The sequence below is a fragment of the Ursus arctos genome, unplaced genomic scaffold (genome assembly GCF_023065955.2).
Source record: "Ursus arctos isolate Adak ecotype North America unplaced genomic scaffold, UrsArc2.0 scaffold_9, whole genome shotgun sequence".
NCBI lineage: Eukaryota > Metazoa > Chordata > Mammalia > Carnivora > Ursidae > Ursus > Ursus arctos.
The window spans coordinates 68,056,141-68,075,839 of record NW_026623111.1 but is presented as its reverse complement, the minus strand read 5'-3'; the positions used below and the strand labels follow the sequence as shown (position 1 = coordinate 68,075,839).

Here is a 19,699-nt window from a genome sequence, read left to right as displayed (position 1 = left end):
ATGAGCACTGTATGCATTTGCAGGAACATGAAGTTTAAGAGAAAGAGAGGAAGAAGATCAGGTTAGACAGTACAAGGCCTTTATGCTGTGCTGGGCTTTATCCTGTAGGGCAGTGGTTCTCAAAGTGTAAAAGAAGTGGTGGCCCCTGGCCCAGCAGCATAAGCATTCACTTGGGAACTTGTTAGAAATATAAATTCTTGGATCTACCCCACGCTTATTGATTCGGAAACTCTGGAGGTCAGGACCATCAACCTGTGGTTTATGCTTTCCAGGTGATTCTTGAACCACACTGAAGTTTTTCTTTTTCTTTTTTCTTTTGATTTTTTAGATTGCAGTGAAATATGTATAATCTAAAAATTTTCATTTTAACCATTTTTAAATCTGCAATTTAGTGGCATTGGCTAAAGTTTTTAAAAACTGATTTAGGTAATAGAAAGCTGTCAAAAGAGCCTTTTAGTTAGTTTACTCTGTTGAAGGTCTGAAAGCAAAAAGACCGCTAAGTGATAAGAAAGGACAGGATTTTGCAGTAGTTGGATAAGAGCACATGAGGGCCTGAACTAAAGCAATGGCAGTGAAATTGTGAGGGAGAGGAAGGGCAGGGCACCTCAGGGAAGGAAGAGGTTTCAGGTAGGTGAGGAAGGGAGAGCCATTTGAATATGTTGGGTTTGAGGTGCCTGTGGGACATCAAGTGGAAACGTGGCTTAGATCTGTAGGTTGGAAGGCATTATGATACAGATGGAACTTAAAATCAAGGAATGCACTTTTCCTGTGTGAACATGAAGTATGTGAGAAGTAGGCAAAGGATGAAACATGGGAAACAGGAAAGAGAAATTGTTGGAGACAAAAGGAGACTTCAGTATTATGAAAATCAAGAGAGTTAAGGAGTTTCCCAAAAAGCAGGGTGATCAACATATTGAGTGTTGAATTTGTATTCAATAAGAAATTAACTTAAGGGGCACCTGGGTGGCTCAGTCGGTTAAGCATCTGCCTTTGGCTCGGGTCATGATCCCAGGGTCCTGGGATCTAGCCCCACATCAGGTTCCCTGCTCAGCGGGGAGCCTGCCTCTCCCTCTCCATCTGCTTCTCCCCCAGCTCATGCTCTCTCTCGTGCTCGCGCTCTCTCTCTCAAATAAATAAAATCTTAAAAAAAAAAAAAGAGTTTATTAGATGTACTTATGACCTTAGCAAGAGCAATTTTACAGAGTAGGTGAAGATCTAAACCATACTATAGGGGCACCTGGGTGGCTCAGTCATTAAGTGTCTGCCTTCAGCTCAGGGCATGATCCCAGGGTTCTGGGATCGAGCCCCGCATCAGGCTCCTCCCCTGGGAGCCTGCTTCTTCCTCTCCCACTCCCCCTGCTTGTGTTCCCCCTCTTTCTGGATGTCTCTCTGTCAAATAAATAAGTAAAATCTTAAAAAAAAAAATAAACCATACTATAAAATGGGATGTTAGCAAACAGAGATAGCTGTTGTATCCTATTCTTTGAGAAATTCAGATAAGGGGAAAAAAAGAAAATTAGATTTTTAGTAACATAATGACATTGAAGTTATCCAGATAACTCTTTTTTTAGCAGTTCATCAAAATTTTGACTTCCTAAGTATTTTTTCCACACTAATTAAAATTAGGGAGCTATAATTTTGATCTGTGTTTTCTGGCTTTCCCTTTAGGTGTGCTGTTTTGTGTAGGTGGTAGAGGTGGATCTGGTGACCCGTTTCGCAGTATTGAATGCTATTCTATCAACAAAAACAGTTGGTTTTTTGGGCCAGAAATGAATAGTCGAAGGCGACATGTGGGTGTAATCTCTGTGGAAGGTGGGTCCATTATTATCTTAAGTCATGGCACGTGATGATAACACTCTTTTAAAATACTTGAACTTTGAGAATTTCTTTCTGCAAGAAAATTGCTAAATTACAAAATGTTTCACTATATCAAAATATTTGTGTGGTGATTATTTACTTGCCTTATGCCCATAGATGCTCAGTGAACAATGTCTTGTATGTAGGTGCTTATTGGGAAAAGGAAGTTAAAGAGTTAAACTCTTCGGAGTTATATCTGCAAACTAATCAAACTGAAAGTGTTTATTGAATTCAAATAATAAATATATATCAGCTTTTTTCTATGCCTAATTATTATTGAAATGAGATTTTTTTTACTGGTTACTGAAAAGGAAGTGATTACAGAACCATGGGTAAATTGTTAGGGGACTTTAAAAAAATAACTTTTTTTCCTGATTATAAAAGTGTAAATTCTTTTCAGGAAAATATGAGAACATTCTAATGAAAAGTAAAAATCATCTGTAGCCCAAACACCCAGAAATTTCTAGTCACAGTTGACATTTTTGTAGTAACCTTTAAAATTATTTATTGTATGTGTATTTTTAATAACTTCATTTAGAAAGTTTGATTATACTGTATTGAATTTTATATTTTCTTCATATAACGTTGAGTGTTTTTAAATTTTATTAAACATTCTTTGAAAGCATGATTAGTGATTTCATCTACTAAGTAATAAAAAGTTGGGAAACCAAAGGTAGGGATAGTGTTTGAGCATTTAAATAACTTCACATTGAACAGCATGTTCCCAGCATTTTATTAAGTAGAAGCTTACAGTTATTTTCATTTGACTATTTAAGTGACATTATTCATAATGTTGAACAGAAGACTATTTGTTGAAATTATCATGCTATTCTAATTATATGTTGATCATATATATATATATGTACATATGTACATATATACACACGCACACACACACACATATATACGTAAATAACCATCAGTTTACTTACTTGGAATCAACTGAAAATGCTTCTCTGTTTGACAGGTAAAGTGTACGCAGTAGGTGGACATGATGGAAATGAACATTTAGGTAGCATGGAGATGTTTGATCCTCTCACTAATAAATGGATGATGAAAGCATCAATGAACACAAAGAGGTGAATCAGCATGGAATTCTTTTTGATTTGTTGGTGGAAAATAAAGCTTCCAATCATTGAAAGGGCTAATTTTCTACTTTTTACGTTTTTAGAAACTTTACTGTCTTAAATACATTTTGTTAAATTTAGCATCCAATGTGATGGTTATAATTTTTATATTTTCCTTCTTGAGATATATTTTATATTTTCTTTTTATATTTTAGAATATGGTAATGATTAACATACTTTCCACCTAAACCTGAGCATTGATTTTCTTTCTTTATTTTAACTCTGAAATAATTTTAGGTTTAAGGAAAAGTTGCAAAAATAATAGAGTTCCTATGTACCAGTGATTCTCAACAAAAGATGATTTTGCTTCCTTTGTGGAATACTTGGCAATATCTGGAGACATTTTTGGTCGTAACAGTTTGGGGGTGGGGATGTTGGGGGAGTGGCTGTTGGCATCTAGTTGGGAGAGGCCATGGATGCTGCTAAAAATCCTGTAATGCACAAGAAAGCCCCCCACAGCAAATTTTCCCCGCCCCAAATGTCAGTGGTGCTGAGATAGAGAAATCCTGCTGTATACTCTTTGCCCAGCTCCCATAATGGTGACATCTTGCACCATCATAGTACGATTCCTGAAACCAGGAAACTAACATTAATACAATAGTATTAATTAATATTGCCAGTTTTTCCACATAACCCTATGCTTTGAATTAGTTTTCTTTTCTAGTTATATTGCCTGTTAATCTAATACAGTGTGAATAGTAGCAGAGATGGTAGGTGTTTTTATCTTATTTTTGATCTTAGTGGAAATGTCTCTAATGTTTCCCTACTAAATGAGATACTGGCTTTAGGACTAAGGCATAGGTTTTTTTTTTTTTTTTAACATATTAAGAAAATACCTCTCAGGGCACCTGGGTGGCTCAGTTGGTTAAGCATCTGCTTTCAGCTCAGGTCATGATCCCAGGGTTCTGGGATTGAGTCCCACATCAGGCTCCATGCTCAGCCGGGAGCCTGCTTCTGCCCCTCCCTGCTGCTTGTGCTTTCTCTCTATCTCTTACTCTTTCTCAAATAAATAAGTAAATTCTTTTAAAAAAGAAAATAGCCCTCATTTTTTTACTCATTTTTTATTATGAGCCTTAATATTTAAAATTTTCACCTACATAAGTTGAAATATATGTTGATAAGTGGATCAGTCTAAAGAGGAGGAAGATTTTCCATAACATGAATTAGTAAATGTTGACTAGAATTTTCTTAATGACTTGAATATCAAGTTTTCAGATATCTTAGGGTGAATGGATAGCTAGTATTTGATCAAATCAAGATTCAAAAGCATAGTAGGCCAAACATACTCTAAATCTATAGGCAATACCTAAAAATAAAGTTATAGGTTAAAACCTGCTTCAGGTGTTATGAAAGACACATTATATCAATACAACATGGTGGAAAATCAGGTTTGCAATTATGTTTCTTACGGAAAAAATTACTTGAACCAATATGAAGCACAGCTCTTAAAAAAAGGAAAACGAATATAATATAGTTGCCTATATTGAGAAGTGGAGCCTTTAGATCAAAGAAGATTGTAGTTGTTCTGTTTTTTATGCTGATCTCTCCATAGCTATAGCCGGGGTCTCAAAGTGGGATATGCAACATCAGTTGGGATATGGGAATAAAAATTGGACGTATATATTTTTTATTGCATCCTTTTAAATTTGTTCTGATTGCATGTTTTTTTAATGAACATAACCTGTTAATACAGTAATGTATGTTTATAATTTGAAAATAATTATGGTTTATGGGTGCTACACAAAAATTGTTATAAATGTAGATAACCTGGGATGCATAGAAGGACTAGCACTTTAATAAGAGATCTGAAAACCGTGTAGTATAAAAAATTGTTGAAGGGTTCTGGTTTGGGGAGAGAGGATTTTTTGTTTTATTTTACTTCCAGTGTAGTTAACGTACTGTGGTATATTAGTTTCAGGTGCAGAATATAGTGATTTAACAGTTCCATATATTACTCAGTGCTCATCAAGATAGGTGTACTCTTTTTATTTCCCAAATATATTTTTTTAAATTTTTCCTTCTAACTATTTATTTTGGAATTGGTGTGGAGTGAGCCTAGATCTCTTTTTTTTCCAGTTGATATATAGTGTAATATTAGTTTCAGTAGTACGATTTTGTGATTCATTACATCCATACAGCACCCAGTGCTCATCACAATTTCCTCCTTAATACCCATCACCCAAGATAAGTGTACTCTTAATCCCCTTCATCTGTTTCACCCATTCCCCACCCACCTCCCCTGTGGTACCATCTGTTTGTTCTCTATATTTAAGAGTCTTGTTTTTTGGTTTGTCTCTTCTTCCTTCCCCCTTTTTGTTTCTTAAATTCCACATATGAGTGAAATCATAATATTTGTCTTTATCTGACTGACTTATTTCACTTATCATTATACTCTGGCTCCATCCGTGTTGTTGCACATGGCAAGATTTCATTCTTTTTTATGGCTGAGTAATATTCCAGTGTGTATGTGTGTGTACACATATATACAGCATGTTTTCTTTATCCATTTATCTATCAGTGGATACTTGGGATGCTTCCATAGTTTGGAATATTGTAATATTCCATATTATAATTTTCCATATTGATGCTTCCATATTGTAAATAATGCTGCAGTGAACATAGGGGTGCAAATATCCCTTTGAATTAGTGTTTTCATATTCTTTGGGGAAATACCCAGTAGTGGATCTTAAGGTAGTTCTAGTTTTAACTTTTTGAGGAACTTCCATACTGTGTTCCACCATGGCTGCACGAGTTTACATTCCCACCAGCAATGCACAGGGGTTCCTTTTGCTCCATATCCTTGCCAACAGTGTTGTTTCTTATGTTTTATATTTTAGCCGTTCTGAGAGGTGTGAGGTAATATCTCATTGTGGTTTTGATTTGCATTTCCCTGATGATAAGTGATGTTGAACATCTTTTCATGTGTCTGTTGGCCCTCTGGATGTCTTCTTTGGGAAAATGTCTATTCGTGTCTTTCTCCCATTTCTTAACTGGATTATTTGGGTTTTGGGTGTTGAGTTTGTTAAGTTCTTTATACATTTTGGATACCAACCCTTTATCAGGTAAGTCATTTGCAAACATCTCCCATTCAGTATGTTGTTTTTAGTTTTATTTATTGTTTCCTTTGCTGTGCAGAGCTTTTTACTTTGATGTAGTCCCAATTATTTTTCCTTTTGTTTCCCTTGCCTTAGGAGACATATCTAGGAAGATGTTGCTATGATCAGTGTCAGAAAAGACTGCCTTTGCTCTTTTTTAGGAGTTTTATTGTTTTAGGTCTCACATATAGGTCCTTAATCCACATTGAATTTGTTTTTGTGTATGGTGAAAGAAAGTGGTCTAGTTTCATTCTTTTGCATGTTGCTGCCCAGTTTTCCGAACACCATTTTTTGAGGAGACTCTTTTTTCCATTGCATATTCTTTCCTCCTTTGATGAAGATTAATTGACCATATAATTGTGAGTTTATTTCTGGGCTTTCAATTCTGTTCCATTGACCTATATTTCTTTTTTTTTTTTTGCCAGTACCATACTGTTTTGATTACTATATCTTCATAATATAACTTGCAGTCTGGAATTATGATACCTCCAGTTTTCTTTTTCAAGATTGCTTTGGCTATTCAGGGGTCTTTTGTGGTTCCATACACATTTTAGGATTGTTCTAGTTCTGTGAAAAATGCTGTTGATAGGGATTGCATTAAATCTGTAGATTGCTTTGAGTAGGGTAGACATTTTAACAATTTGTTCTTATCCATGAGCATGGAATATCTTTCCATTTGTGTTGTCTTGAATTTCTTTCATCATTGTTTTATAGTTTTCAGAGTATAGGTTTTTCATCTCTGGTTAGGTTTATTCCTAGGTATTTTATTCTTTTTGGTGCAGTTGTAAACAGGATTGTTTTCTTAATTTCTCTTTCTGCTGCTTCATTATTAGTGTATAGAAATGCAGTAGGGGCTCCTGGATGGCTCAGTCAGTTAAGTGTCTGACTCTTGATTTTGGCTCAAGTCTTGATCTCATGGGTCTACTTCTGTAGATCTTACATTCTAAAAGGAAAGATACAAATAAAGATATAATTACAAGGGCAATAATTCCTTTTTTTTTTTTTTTTAGATTTTATTTGTTTGTTTCAAAGAGCAAGCAAGCATGAGCATGGGGAGCGGCAGAGGGAGAGGGAGAAGCAGACTCCCTGCTGAGCAGGGAGCCTGATGTGGGTTCTATCCCAGGGCCCTGACATCATGACCTGAGCTGAAGGCAGCTCAACTGACTGAGCCACCCAGCCGCCCCAAGGTCATAATTCTAAGCATAGGGTAAGTAAAGGGTGCTTGAAAATGGAGAAATTCTAAGCATAGGATAAGTAAAGGGTGCTTGAAAATGGAGAAAATCTTAAGTTCCATTTAAACTAAGATCTGAAGGAGTAGAAGAACTTACCCTGGTTAAGTGTTGGTGGGTAAAAGGGTTATGGGTGGGAAGAAATGAAGTCTGAAAATCTGGAGGTCAACAAGAGCAGAGAGCGTAAAGGAAGTCCAGTAAGGCTGAAAGATCAAGGTGAATGGTGTGAAAAAATAAGGCTGAAACAATAGGAACGGATGAGGGATTTTATGATAATCAGGTGTGGAAGGTGGAAAGAACAAGAAGCAAGGATGATCCTTCAGTTTTTGGCTTAAGCAATTGGATATGGATAGTGGTACAGTTTTCTGCATTAGGAAGAAAAAGGCAATGAACAAGATAAAAATTTTTGTTTCCCTTGCAATGGGTATATTTGTTTTCTATTGCTTTGAAACCATTTACCACACAGCAGCTTAAAACAGTATCTGTTTATTAAACCTCACAGTTTCATAGATCAGAAGTCCAGCGGGTTTGACTGGGTTTTCCATTTAGGGTCTTACAAGGCCAAAATCAAGGTGTAGGTTGGGCTAAGTTCTCATCGGGAGGCTCTGGGGAAGAACCTACTTCCAAGGTCATTTAGGTTATTGATAGAATTCCATTCCTTGAGATTGTAGGACTGAGTTTCTCATTTTTACTGGCTGTTGCCAGGTGTCACTGTCAATTCCTAGAAGCCACTCTCAGGTCCTTTCCAGGCATTCCTCACTGTCTTCAAACAAGCAGTGGCATGCAGAATCCACCTCATTCTTTGAGTTTTTGAGTTGTCTTCTGCTACCAGCTGGAGAAACCTCTCTAATATGGCTTGTGTGATTAGATTAGGACCATTCAAGTAATCTCTTTTTTGCCATATAATGTAGTATAAGCATGGGAGTCAAACTTGAGGGTGAATATACTGGGGTGGGGGGGTACATCTTAAAATTTGCCTATCACAGGGAAGTAGGCAGTGAGTTTCATCTCAGATTAAAGTTAAGGTTGAAGAGGGATGCCTGGGTGGCTCAGTTTGTTAAGCGTCTGACTCTTGATTTAAGCTCGGGTCATGATCTCAGGGTCATGAGATGGAGCCCTGTGTCAGGGAGCCTGCTTAAGGCTCTCTCTCTCCCTCTTCCTCTATTCTCTGCCCTCCCCCCCACCTCGCTCACTTGCAAAAAATTAAGGTTGAAGAGCTACCATGACAGATTTAAGGTAGAAGTTGGATATATGTCTGGAAATATACATTTGATCATAAATCCATGAAAAGAATGAGATTGCCTTGGGAAAGAGCATGTAAGTGGTAAGAGGCCTTAGGAAACTTGATAATTTAATGATGGGGTAGAGAGGAAGGCACTGATAAAGGTAACAGAATAGCACCAGCCAGAGATTTAGGAGGGAATTCAAATGTGTGATTTCATGAAAATCAAGAGAGTATTGAAGAGTAGGAAATAACATTATTAGCTATTTTGGTTTGGGATGGTGAGGGGGGAGGGATATTTACTAGGTACACGTCTGTCATTATATAACACCTGTATGTTCTAGAGTGTACACACGTGTTCACACACCTGCAAATTTTTATAGCCACAGTATTTTGTAAGTCATTGCTCTATACTCGAAATTAAGGGGATTGAAAATGAGTAACAACGTTACCCTTAAGAATCCTTCCTAGGGTTCTCTTTGGTAAACTTAGAATCTCGGTTGACCAGCTGCATTCTCCAGTAATAGAGCTAATACATAGCACTAAATATGGGCCAGTCACTGTTCTAAGTGCTTTACCTATATTATCTCTGTATCACCTGTGTCTGCTCCTTCCTCAGATGAGTCACAGATGAAGCGGCAAGGTAGAAGTTTATAAAATACACTGTCCAAAGTACATACTAAGTCAGTGGCAGTTTATAGTTTTAGAATAGTTTAATTTTTATTGCTTCAGTGTTTAAGAAATTGATATAATTTTTTTTCTGATCACCATTACAGTGAATTAGCTTTTAACAAGGGCTAAGTCTCCCTCTTTCCAAGAAGGGAAATAAATGCCCCTCAAAAGTAAAGCGATGTGATATAAAGCTTGTAATACAAAAATTGATGTTCTTTTGTGTGGTACCGTGAAACTCTGCATCAAAACACGTGCTCTGCAATGACTTGTGTTTAGAAATGAGATTGACTTCTGACTTCCACAGCAAAACATCTCTGTCAATTCATTAATCTCTCGTTATTCATTTTACTGTTGAATGTTTTGGACTCCATTTATATTATTTTGTTGGGTTTCACTTTGTTTCATTTGAGTTTAAATTAACCTGTGTAGGCTGTGCATTGTAAATCCAGAGGGCACTGTTCACATACAGTTGCACAATTTGGCAACCTTGTAGCCATCTATTCAGAAGCTTTGATAAATCTAAAAATGGGGAAAAAAACCTCATTGAGGTTTAACAAAGTAAATAACTTCCCTTAGCATGATATTTTTACTACCTTTTTTCTGGAAACAAAACCGGATGCTTAAGTATGTTATATTGTCTTTGCAGGCGAGGAATTGCCTTGGCCTCCTTGGGAGGTCCAATTTATGCGATTGGAGGGTTAGATGACAACACTTGCTTCAATGATGTAGAAAGATATGATATAGAATCTGACCAGTGGAGTACAGTGGCACCAATGAATAGTCCCCGTGGAGGAGTTGGCTCTGTGGCTCTTATAGTAAGTTACGTGGCAGTTTGCTCATGGATTGCATTGTATCACAGCCCTAATAAATAAAGGTCTGCTATATTCATATCTCCAGGATGCAGGTAATGATCATATACTGTATTATCTCGTGAAACATTGCTTTCTTAAACATTCTGGCCTACCGATAGGACCACATACAAATCAATTAAAAGTCTAATGTCATGTGTTCTATTCTTTATCTAGAACCATGTTTATGCAGTAGGTGGCAATGATGGAGTAGCTTCTTTGTCTAGTGTGGAGAGGTACGATCCACATCTGGATAAGTGGATAGAAGTTAAAGAAATGGGTCAACGAAGAGCAGGCAATGGAGTTAGTGAGCTCCATGGTTGCTTATACGTTGTTGGTGAGTGGATGATATTTCTCTAGTTTCATTTATTGCAGGATATACGGTGATAGTGTCATAAGACAACACAGTAATACAAATTATATTGCATTTAGGTTCAAATGGAATAGTCCTAAGTTTTGCTTTCAAATTACCAAGGTTCACATTTGTGCTTTATTTTATGCCTTCATCCTTCCTGTTTAAAATTTCTACCTTCATATTTTTACTAGGAGTAGCAAATATATCTAAAGTAGAGGATTATATTTAAATAAGATATATGTATATATCTAGATATATCTAGATATCTATATATATTTAATGTAAGGACACAAATGTGCTTTGCTGAAATCTTTTAAAGATTTAAGATTTTTTTCTCATCTTCATTTCAAGGGAATTATGTTGACTCCTTTAAGCAAAGCAATGGATATTTCATATGCATAATGGCTGTTAGTATCTCTGTATTGCTTTTTACTTACTGAATTCCAGAATTGGAAGGAACCATAGGGCCGTGCTTTCTCAAACTTGAATATGCGTATGACTTCTGAAGATACTGTTAAACTGCAGGGGAGGAGCCCAGATTCCATATTTCTTTTTTTTTTTTTTTTAAAGATTTTATTTATTTATTCGACAGAGACAGCGAGAGAGGGAACACAAGCAGGGGGAGTGGGAGAGGAAGAAGCAGGCTCATAGCGGAAGAGCCTGATGTGGGGCTCGATCCCAGAACACTGAGATCACGCCCTGAGCCGAAGGCAGACGCTTAACCGCTGTGCCACCCAGGCGCCCCCAGATTCCATATTTCTAACAGCTCCCAAGCGATAATCAATGCTGCTTCTGGTCCATTCAGCACACTTTCAGTTGCAAGGTTTTAAAGAACTATAAGATGGTAATAATGATGAGAATTATTAATGAGAACTAATAATGAGAATTATTTGAGAGAATTATTCTAAGAATTAGAGATAATATGTGAAGCATCTCAAACTGCATCTGGTACTTTGTAGTTACCCAGTAAAGTGGGTGGCAATATTGTGATTAGTAATTCCCTCCTTTACAGAGAAAGAAATTGTTCAGAGAGGTTGTAACTAGCGTATGTCACACTTATGTTGATGTAAACTGTTTGTTATTACATAACTTAGAGTTCTTGATAAGAGAGTGTGGGATAGTATTAGCATTGAAATATCTGCAAGTAATGGAAATAATGCTGAATTTTCCAGTGCTTACGTATATTAAAAGAAATAACATAATTTACCTTTAGATCTTGTCTGATCCTCACAGCTCTGTGAGGTAGCGAAGACTCAGAGAGTTTGAATAATTTACCTCATAGTCACATGCCTTTTAAACTAGTGACAAAGCTGGAATTTGAACTTGAGTCTGTGAGAGACCAGAGTTCTTGCAGTACACAGTTGCTACCTCTCACAACTTCTATGTAGGAGAGCTAAACCCTTTATTATAATGAAAATATGTTTTATATTGTTGTGGTGGTGAGGATACTACTGTACACATTTGTCGATATTTATCAAATTATACACATAAAATTGGTGAATTTTATTTCAATTAAATTGATTTAATTAAACCCATTAGAGAAGTTAACTGTTGTGGGTTTTTGTTTTTTGTTTTTTACTGACCTTGTTTCTGAATAGACTGATCATAATAGCAACACTTCCTGTCCTCAGGAAAATAGGCATAGTTGCTGAAGAGAGTTATTACTCATATAGACTGAGATGGAGTCTAAAAAAAGGCACATTTAGGGGAAAGAAGACTGTCAAAATAACAGTCTCTATATTTACCCCTCAGGAATATAATAAGTAGCATTGTTAGAATGATGTGTAGAGAGAACTGTCATCATCTAGAATATGTTGCATGAAGATGTAGTTTTGACAAAAATTGGTGAGAATTCAGTCGTAGCCGTCTCTGTAATTATGATGACAATTACAGTATTAGGGGAAACAGTTGGAAAACTTTCGAGTCAAATGATTCAGTGGTAGTTTATTCTCTTCTCGGGCCCTCTTACTGTTTAAAAATATGATAACATACACACAGAGAAGGAATCTCAATACTGTATTACTTGCTTCTAGGAGGCGAAGGACAAATTATGAATGTTTGTGGGGGGGTTTTCCTCCTAAATTATCTGCTTAGATACGGGGACTTTAGTTTTTTCTATTTTGAGATTTTTAATCTTAGCATTGAGGTATAAAATACTAAGTTATCTCGAATTGTTGAAAAATGTCTCATAGGAGTTGATAGTGATGATATGTATTGGGGTGAATCTTTTCCCTAATTTTCTCTACTTTCTAAAATGTTTTTTAAAAGATTGGGTTGTGTAGAAGCTATTGGATTGAGATTTAATAGTTAATTTCTATGAAATGTAGTACTATTTCTAAAATCTTTTTTTTATATATATATATAGGTGGTTTTGATGATAATTCTCCTCTGAGTTCGGTTGAGCGGTATGATCCTCGAAACAACAAATGGGATTATGTAGCGGCACTTACCACTCCCAGGGGTGGAGTGGGGATCGCAACAGTGATGGGCAAAATCTTTGCAGTTGGTGGGCATAATGGCAATGCATACTTAAATACAGTGGAAGCATTTGATCCAGTGCTGAATAGGTAATTTTCATGTTTTCTGTATGCTTTAATGGGATCTTCCAGTAACAGATTATTCCAGAGTGCTAAAATACTACTAGACATAGCTGTTAATATAAAACGTTAGGGATATCTTATCTCCCTGAGGAACCTTCCTGTCTTTCAGAACCAGTCCCAATAATAGGGAGTTTTTGCCTGTGGTTGGTGTTTTGAGTAAAGTAAGTCATGCTTTGTTTTAAGATAACATACTTTTTCCTCTGTCTTTTCAGGTGGGAGCTGGTTGGATCTGTGTCTCACTGCAGAGCTGGAGCAGGTGTGGCTGTGTGTGCCTGTCTAACCAGCCAAATTCGAGATGTAGGTCATGGATCCAATAATGTGGTTGATTGTATGTGATTTGAGTTCCAGCCACCAACAATTTAGTCATATTTGATATGCAGGAAGGACAGCCAGGATTTTGTGTGACCACCTTTGAACAGTTTTCACTACTGCTAGAGTCTTATTTTAAATGGAAACTGTCGTATTGTGACTAAGTGCAACATTTAGCCCTGTAGCTAAAGATCTATTAGTAATAAAAGTAAATGTGATACTCCCCACTTTAGCAAATAATGGAATAGGGAAGAAAAAGAATCTAACCTGAAACCATACCTCCTCTGAAAAATGTTTAAAGTAGTACCAAAACCTTGAAATCCCTCTTTAAAGACTTTTTGGATAAATCAAAACTCTCAAGTTTTACCTTCTCTTTTGCCTTAAAGTGGGCTTTTCCTAGAGGGGAGAGTAGAACCTGTTCATCAACACAAGTATATCTTGTTCCTTTTGAAGATCATTTCTACTTGGTGCTGATGAATTTATGCCTTGTTTTTTTTCTAGATGTCGATTTTTCAATTTCTTGGGTGTTTATAGAAGTAGAAAAAATGTTTAATCTTTCTCAGTGCCACTTTGGTTGAATTTTCAGAAGCTGTATGGGAGTGCTGTAAGAAGCCCTTAATTTCAGTTTGACTTGTTTAGGGCGACAAATATTTACCTGAACTAATCCCATTTGAATAAATCTACACTTTTATTTTTTCATCTCATGCAAAAAGTATTTGTTTCATATTAGCAAAAATTGAACCAGAAGAAATATTAGAGGAGAAGGCTTTAGAGTTGATATTATTCTAGTGCCCAGTTGAGAGACCTTGAGAAGAAATGGTGCAGATTACATGACTCCCTGAGAGAAATCTGAAAATATTTCTCTCTTTGATTTAATCATTTGGTTTTGAGCCCAGGATTATTACCTTTCCGTTTTGTTCTTTTCCACCATCCTGGTTTTTAAAAATACTGGAATTTGGATGTATTTATTATCAGAAAATGAATGCATTTTTATAAAAATTCTTTATAGATTATGGCTTACTGATTAGTTCAAGTCCATTATTACCAAGAAAAGATATTAAAAACAGAGCAAGATTGAAATTTACTGTTTTTCTTCAGTCACCTTCAGTATATTGAACCTCAGTTGAAAATATTTCTGTGCATTAATTTGAAGCCAGGATATTGATAAACCTACTGATTTAACAGCTCTTCGTGGTTTTAGCCAGTATTATAAAATGGTCTATTCATTATATGTAAATACTTGTATAAATATTTATGAAGAATATGAAAATATTCTGTTTTGTATTTGCAATGCACTTTGGTACCTCTCTTCCAGGCCTCCCTGAATTTTCCTGTCATCATGCCTCACAATTTAGTGTAGTTCATTGCTGGTTCACAAGGAAGCTGGGGCATTGAGGAACATTACCCCCCATCCACCCAGCTCTGAAGTTCATTGCCTACTAACTGTGATGGTCCTCATTAAAAGGTAGCCTGGGCTTGTCAGTATAGTGGGGTCAGAAGCCACAGTACAAAAGCCAGTGTCTATTGAGTATATTAGACCAAAAAAAGAAAAACAAATTGTAGGAGGATCTCAGGCTAGCAGATAAAGGTCTTTCATGAGGCAGATTTAAAAGTTCCCAAATTATGCCACTTTTTGCTATCAGCCTATTGGCAAGTTCATAAGTCTTTGCTGGATCTGAATCAGTATTCTCTTGTATAACTATATTTCAGTCATTCCTCAAAGTATTTTACTCTCTAGCACTCACTGGATTGGTTATAACTAGCTGGATGTGGAGCATAAAATCTCGACACCTGGCTTCAACTGTCTATTTCTTATGTCTACTGGAATTCTTGTATTATAATGCTTGTCTGACTATGGTTACTAGAATGTTGTATTTATTTTGTGGGAGAGAGGATCATGATCTTGCTGTTTCTAAGATTATTTAAAGTGGGTTTTTTTAAAATGTATTTCTGCTTTTGTCACGTGTGCAGAGTTTAGGAACATAAAGGTGTTAAATTTCTTTTTTTTTTTTTTTAAGGTATTAAATTTCTATTTCTGGTTTTTACTATACTGTAGTCATCTAACATACTAAGGTACCCTAGCTACTCATAAAATAGGAAGTACTCATAAGGAAAGTGAAGTGAAGAAAACATGTGGCTGGCTGTTATATTATGTGTAGATCGTTAGAAGCATAGTTTGAAAGACCTGACAATGGTTATGAAAAGATAAATAGTGGAACCAATATTCACAGTTTATTAAAAACATTCTTTAAGATATTTAATGAGAATCAGGCTGAAGGAATCATGCAGTTGAAAGATGATTACATTCACAGGAATAAAGAGATGACATTATTAAAAGAATATGGCTACTTAATTGTGAGGCCTTTCATTTTAACCTCAGATGTTAATAAGAAAACCAAAAAGTGATATAAAATAGAGATAAAATTTTGAAATGGCAGGTGGGAAAAAAAAGTGAAAATTTGCATATTATTATTTCTTCAAGAAGTATTGTAGGTGCTTTTGTGTGATTCTCCCATAAAGTTATTAAAGCCACTGCTTTCCTGTATTGTATTGCCACTTTAGAAACAAATTACTTGATATTGGTTTTGGTTAATTTCACTGTACTCTGTGTAACTGGTTATTTTAAATAATTTTAAATGTTTAATAAACTTCGTACTCCCTCTAAGCAATATTATTTATTCTCTTAATTCCCGCACACATTTTGAATTTATAATGCTATTAAATGCATAGATAAGAGATTGTTGAAATTATGTAAACTCCTCTTGCAAATGGTAAACTTAAGAATTTTCTTTGTTCCTTTTTTCTCCATGTCTTTCTTGATAGAGAATGCATTTAGAATCTAATTCATATCTTATCAGTTAATGTTTTCTGTCGTTTTTTTACATCAGACTTCCAAAGTAATTATTTTTGGGGTGTCATTGGCTCTGTCTCTTCTTTATGTGGAATTAAAAGTTGCAGTAAAACTTCTCTATAATATTTTCTTAAAACTGTAAATAAGTTTGTGTAGTAATATCCCCAACAAATCAAAATAAAACATTATCATATATACTGCCGAGTACTGAGATCAGAGTTGGATTCATATCAGTACTATTTATTGATTCAAAATGTACTAGGCGCCTGGGTGGCTCAGTCGGTTAAGCATCTGCCTTTGGCTCAGGTCATGACCCAGGGTCCTGGGATCGAATCCCTCATCTCTCCCTCTGCCTCTCTCCCTCTCTCTCATGAATAAATAAAATCTTAAAAAATACACACACACACACTCTCTACATGTATCTATTATGAATAGCAACTTTTTTAAAGATTTTATTTATTTGACAGAGAGAGATACAGCGAGAGAGGGAACACAAGCAGGGGGAGTGGAAGAGGGAGAAGCAGGCTTCTCACTGAGCAGGGAGCCCAATGCGGGCCTTGATCCCAGGACCCTGGGATCACGAACTGAGCTGAAGGCAGACGCTTAATGACTGAGCCACCCAGGCGCCCCTATGAATAGCAACTTCTATAAGGTCTATGTAACTTTGCTTCTCGTTTTTTTACTACTTTTACAGAATCCTATCAGAACTATCTAATTGTTTATTCTCCAACCCTGACATTAAGTTGACTGTAATATTTTTTTTCTCATATAAAGGATATTTAGAGGCACCTGGGTGGCTCAGTCAAACATCCAACTCTTGATCTCAGGGTCGTGAGTTCAAAGCCTACATTGGGCTCCACACTGGGCATGGAGCCTAATTAAAATAATAATAATAATTTAAAAATAAAGGATATAGGCAACTAATGTAAGTAGTTTCACTAATCTGAGTAATGATTAAAGCAATAGTCTCTTCAGCAACTGCAGGACTTGTACAGAAATGAGATTCTTTATGCATTAGGATGAATGTTGTCCTTCCAAGTAAGTGGTTTTTTTCCCTTTTCCAGTTATGTTGCCATTGCTAAACATTTTTCTGAAAATGGCCGTGAGAGTCCATTTGTAAGGCATCCAAGAGAATTAGTCTTGTCACTCATTTTAGTCATTTGCTATTTTTTTTAATTAGTTTTTTTTAAGATTTTGTTTTTAAATAATCTCTACACCCAGTGTGGGGCTTGAATTTACAACCCCGAGATCGAGTTGCATGCTGTACCCGCAGGGCCACCAGGAACCCTAGTCATGTTAATTTTGACCAGAATCTTGATTATGGCCATGTGTACTTTTTTCATGCTTATTTCATGTTTCACTTTTATGATTCACTTTTTTCAAGCTTGATTAAAAATATTTTATAGTTACAACAGGGGACATCTACCCTAAAAAAATTAAGATTTTCCTTAACTGGAAAATTTTTTCACAAATAGACCATTCCAATGGAAGATTTCTTTTCTTTTTTTTTTTTAAAGATTTTATTTATTTATTCGACAGAGAGAGAGAGACAGCCAGCAGGAGAGGGAACACAAGCAGGGGGAGTGGGAGAGGAAGAAGCAGGCCCACAGCGGAGGAGCCTGATGTGGGACTCGATCCCATAATGCCGGGATCACGCCCTGAGCCGAAGGCAGACGCTCAACCGCTGTGCCACCCAGGCGCCCCGCAATGGAAGATTTCTAAAATCGCCCTGAGTGATTGTAACTTTTTTTTTTAAGATTTTATTTATTTGAGAGTGAGTGTATGTGTGTGTGTGAGAGAGAGAGAGAGAGCGGGCACGCGTGCGCACACAAAGGGAGCAGGAGAGGGAGAAGCAGACTCCCTGCTGAGCAGGGAGCATGATGCTGGGTTCCATCCCAGGACCCTGGGATCAAGACCTGAACGGAAGGCAGATGCTTAAGCGACTAAGCCATCCAGGCGCCCCTGAGCAATAGTAACTTTAGTGAAAGAAGTATAAAGCTTCTTTGAGGGGAAACATTTGATGAAAAATTCTTGTGGTTTTGTTGTTTCAGAGTTACTCTTCCATTATATTAATGGTTGAGGCTAAGTTCAGCCTACCTGAACAAACTCTTTAGACTGTAAGGGGCTTTTTTTTTTTTTTTAGATTGATTTATTGGGGCACCCGGGTGGCTCAGTCGGTTGGGTGTCTGCCTTCGGCTGGGGTGGTCCCAGGGTCCTGGGATCAAGCCCCACATTGGGCTCCCTGCTCAGCAGGGGAGTCTGCTTCTCCTCTGCCTGCTGCTACCCCTGCTTGTGTGCGCTCAGTTTCTCTCTCACAAATAAATAAAATCTTTAAAAAAAAAATTATTTTAGAGAGCACAAGTGCGAGGGGGGTAGGGAGAGAAATCCTTGAGCAGGCTCCCTGCTGAGCTTGGGGCCTGATGCAGGGCTTGATCCCAGGACCCTGAGGTCATGACCTGAGCCGAAATCAAGAGCTGGATGCTTAACCGACTGAGCCACTCAGGTGCCCTTACAAGGGGTTTCTTAAATTTGGGTAACAGCTAAGGGGAGAATAAATTTTTTAAAAATTGTGTAGTTTGTACCACTTTATAGCATTTTAATCTTTACAATAATTCTGTATTTTACAGTTAAAAAATAGATTCAAAGACATTTAATGACTTGTCCAAGATCCACAACTAATGAATGGTTACGACCACTATTCTTTGTGACCAAAAAATCCCACTGTTCCACCTAACCAGCTATACTATACATCTGCTTTTACAAGGTAGTATACATACATTTAACGGAAGATGATTTCCTTTTTATACTGTCTTCACAATGTAAAAGTATTTCTGGTCACTATTTTTTGAGATATAATTGATATAACATTAGTTTTAGGTATGCACCATGATGATTCAATATATGTATATTTTGTGAAACAATCACCACAATAAGTCTAGTTAAGTAAGATTCATCACAACACAGTTACAATTTTTTCTTATGGTGAGAACTTTTAAGATTTCTCTTACTAACAACTTTCAAATATACAACACAACATTTTTAACTACAGTCACCATACTGTAATTATAGCCACAGGACTTCTTTTATAACTGGAAGTTTGTACCTTTTGACCACCTTCACCGACTTTGTCCACACCCCACACCCAACCTCTGGCAACCACTGGTCATTGCATTTCTTTATGTAATGTTTGATATATTAAAATACATGCAATATGAAACTAATGAATAATAACTGAACACCTACATACCCACTCCCTAATTAAGAGCTAGAACATTTCTGATAGTATTGACTGTACCTTCATGTTCTTCCCAATTCCAGTACCCAGCTTACCCTCCTCCCCAGAGGTAACTATTGTCCTGAATCAATCATTTTTTGTTTTTTGTCTTTTGCTTTATATATACATATTCCACATAATGCTTACTTTTGTTGAACTTTATACAAAATAGTATCGTACTTAATATGTAGCCTTATGTTACTTGATTTTTCCATTCAACAGGTTCATTTTTATAATTGGGTACAGTTTTCCTTATTTTT

At 36.4% G+C, this 19,699-nt stretch overlaps 2 protein-coding genes across 13 annotated transcripts in view; one reads left to right on the top strand and one right to left on the bottom strand.

Moving 5' to 3' along the window:
- Positions 1-15,979, top strand: part of KLHL8 (kelch like family member 8) — a 55,517-nt gene extending 39,538 nt beyond the window's left edge. For 6 of the 11 annotated variants that reach the window (XM_048211908.2, XM_026509766.4, XM_044388096.3 and 3 more), the window contains 7 exons: positions 1,669-1,812; positions 2,825-2,936; positions 9,849-10,017; positions 10,228-10,387; positions 12,771-12,972; positions 13,218-13,302; positions 14,630-15,979. In XM_048211908.2, the coding sequence (XP_048067865.1) occupies positions 1,669-1,812; positions 2,825-2,936; positions 9,849-10,017; positions 10,228-10,387; positions 12,771-12,972; positions 13,218-13,302; positions 14,630-14,674 (917 nt within the window). In that variant the 3' untranslated portion in view covers positions 14,675-15,979. Of the gene's footprint in view, positions 1-1,668; positions 1,813-2,824; positions 2,937-9,848; positions 10,018-10,227; positions 10,388-12,770; positions 12,973-13,217 lie in introns of all 11 variants that reach the window. The other 5 variants (XM_048211910.2, XM_048211906.2, XM_048211907.2 and 2 more) reach the window with 1 other exon arrangement.
- AFF1 (ALF transcription elongation factor 1) overlaps positions 6,242-19,699 on the bottom strand; it is a 227,104-nt gene continuing 213,646 nt past the window's right edge. For both annotated transcript variants that reach the window (XR_008958493.1, XR_008958494.1), the window contains one exon: positions 6,242-7,022. The gene's annotated coding sequence lies outside the window, so the exon portion shown is untranslated. The remainder of the gene's footprint in view (positions 7,023-19,699) is intronic.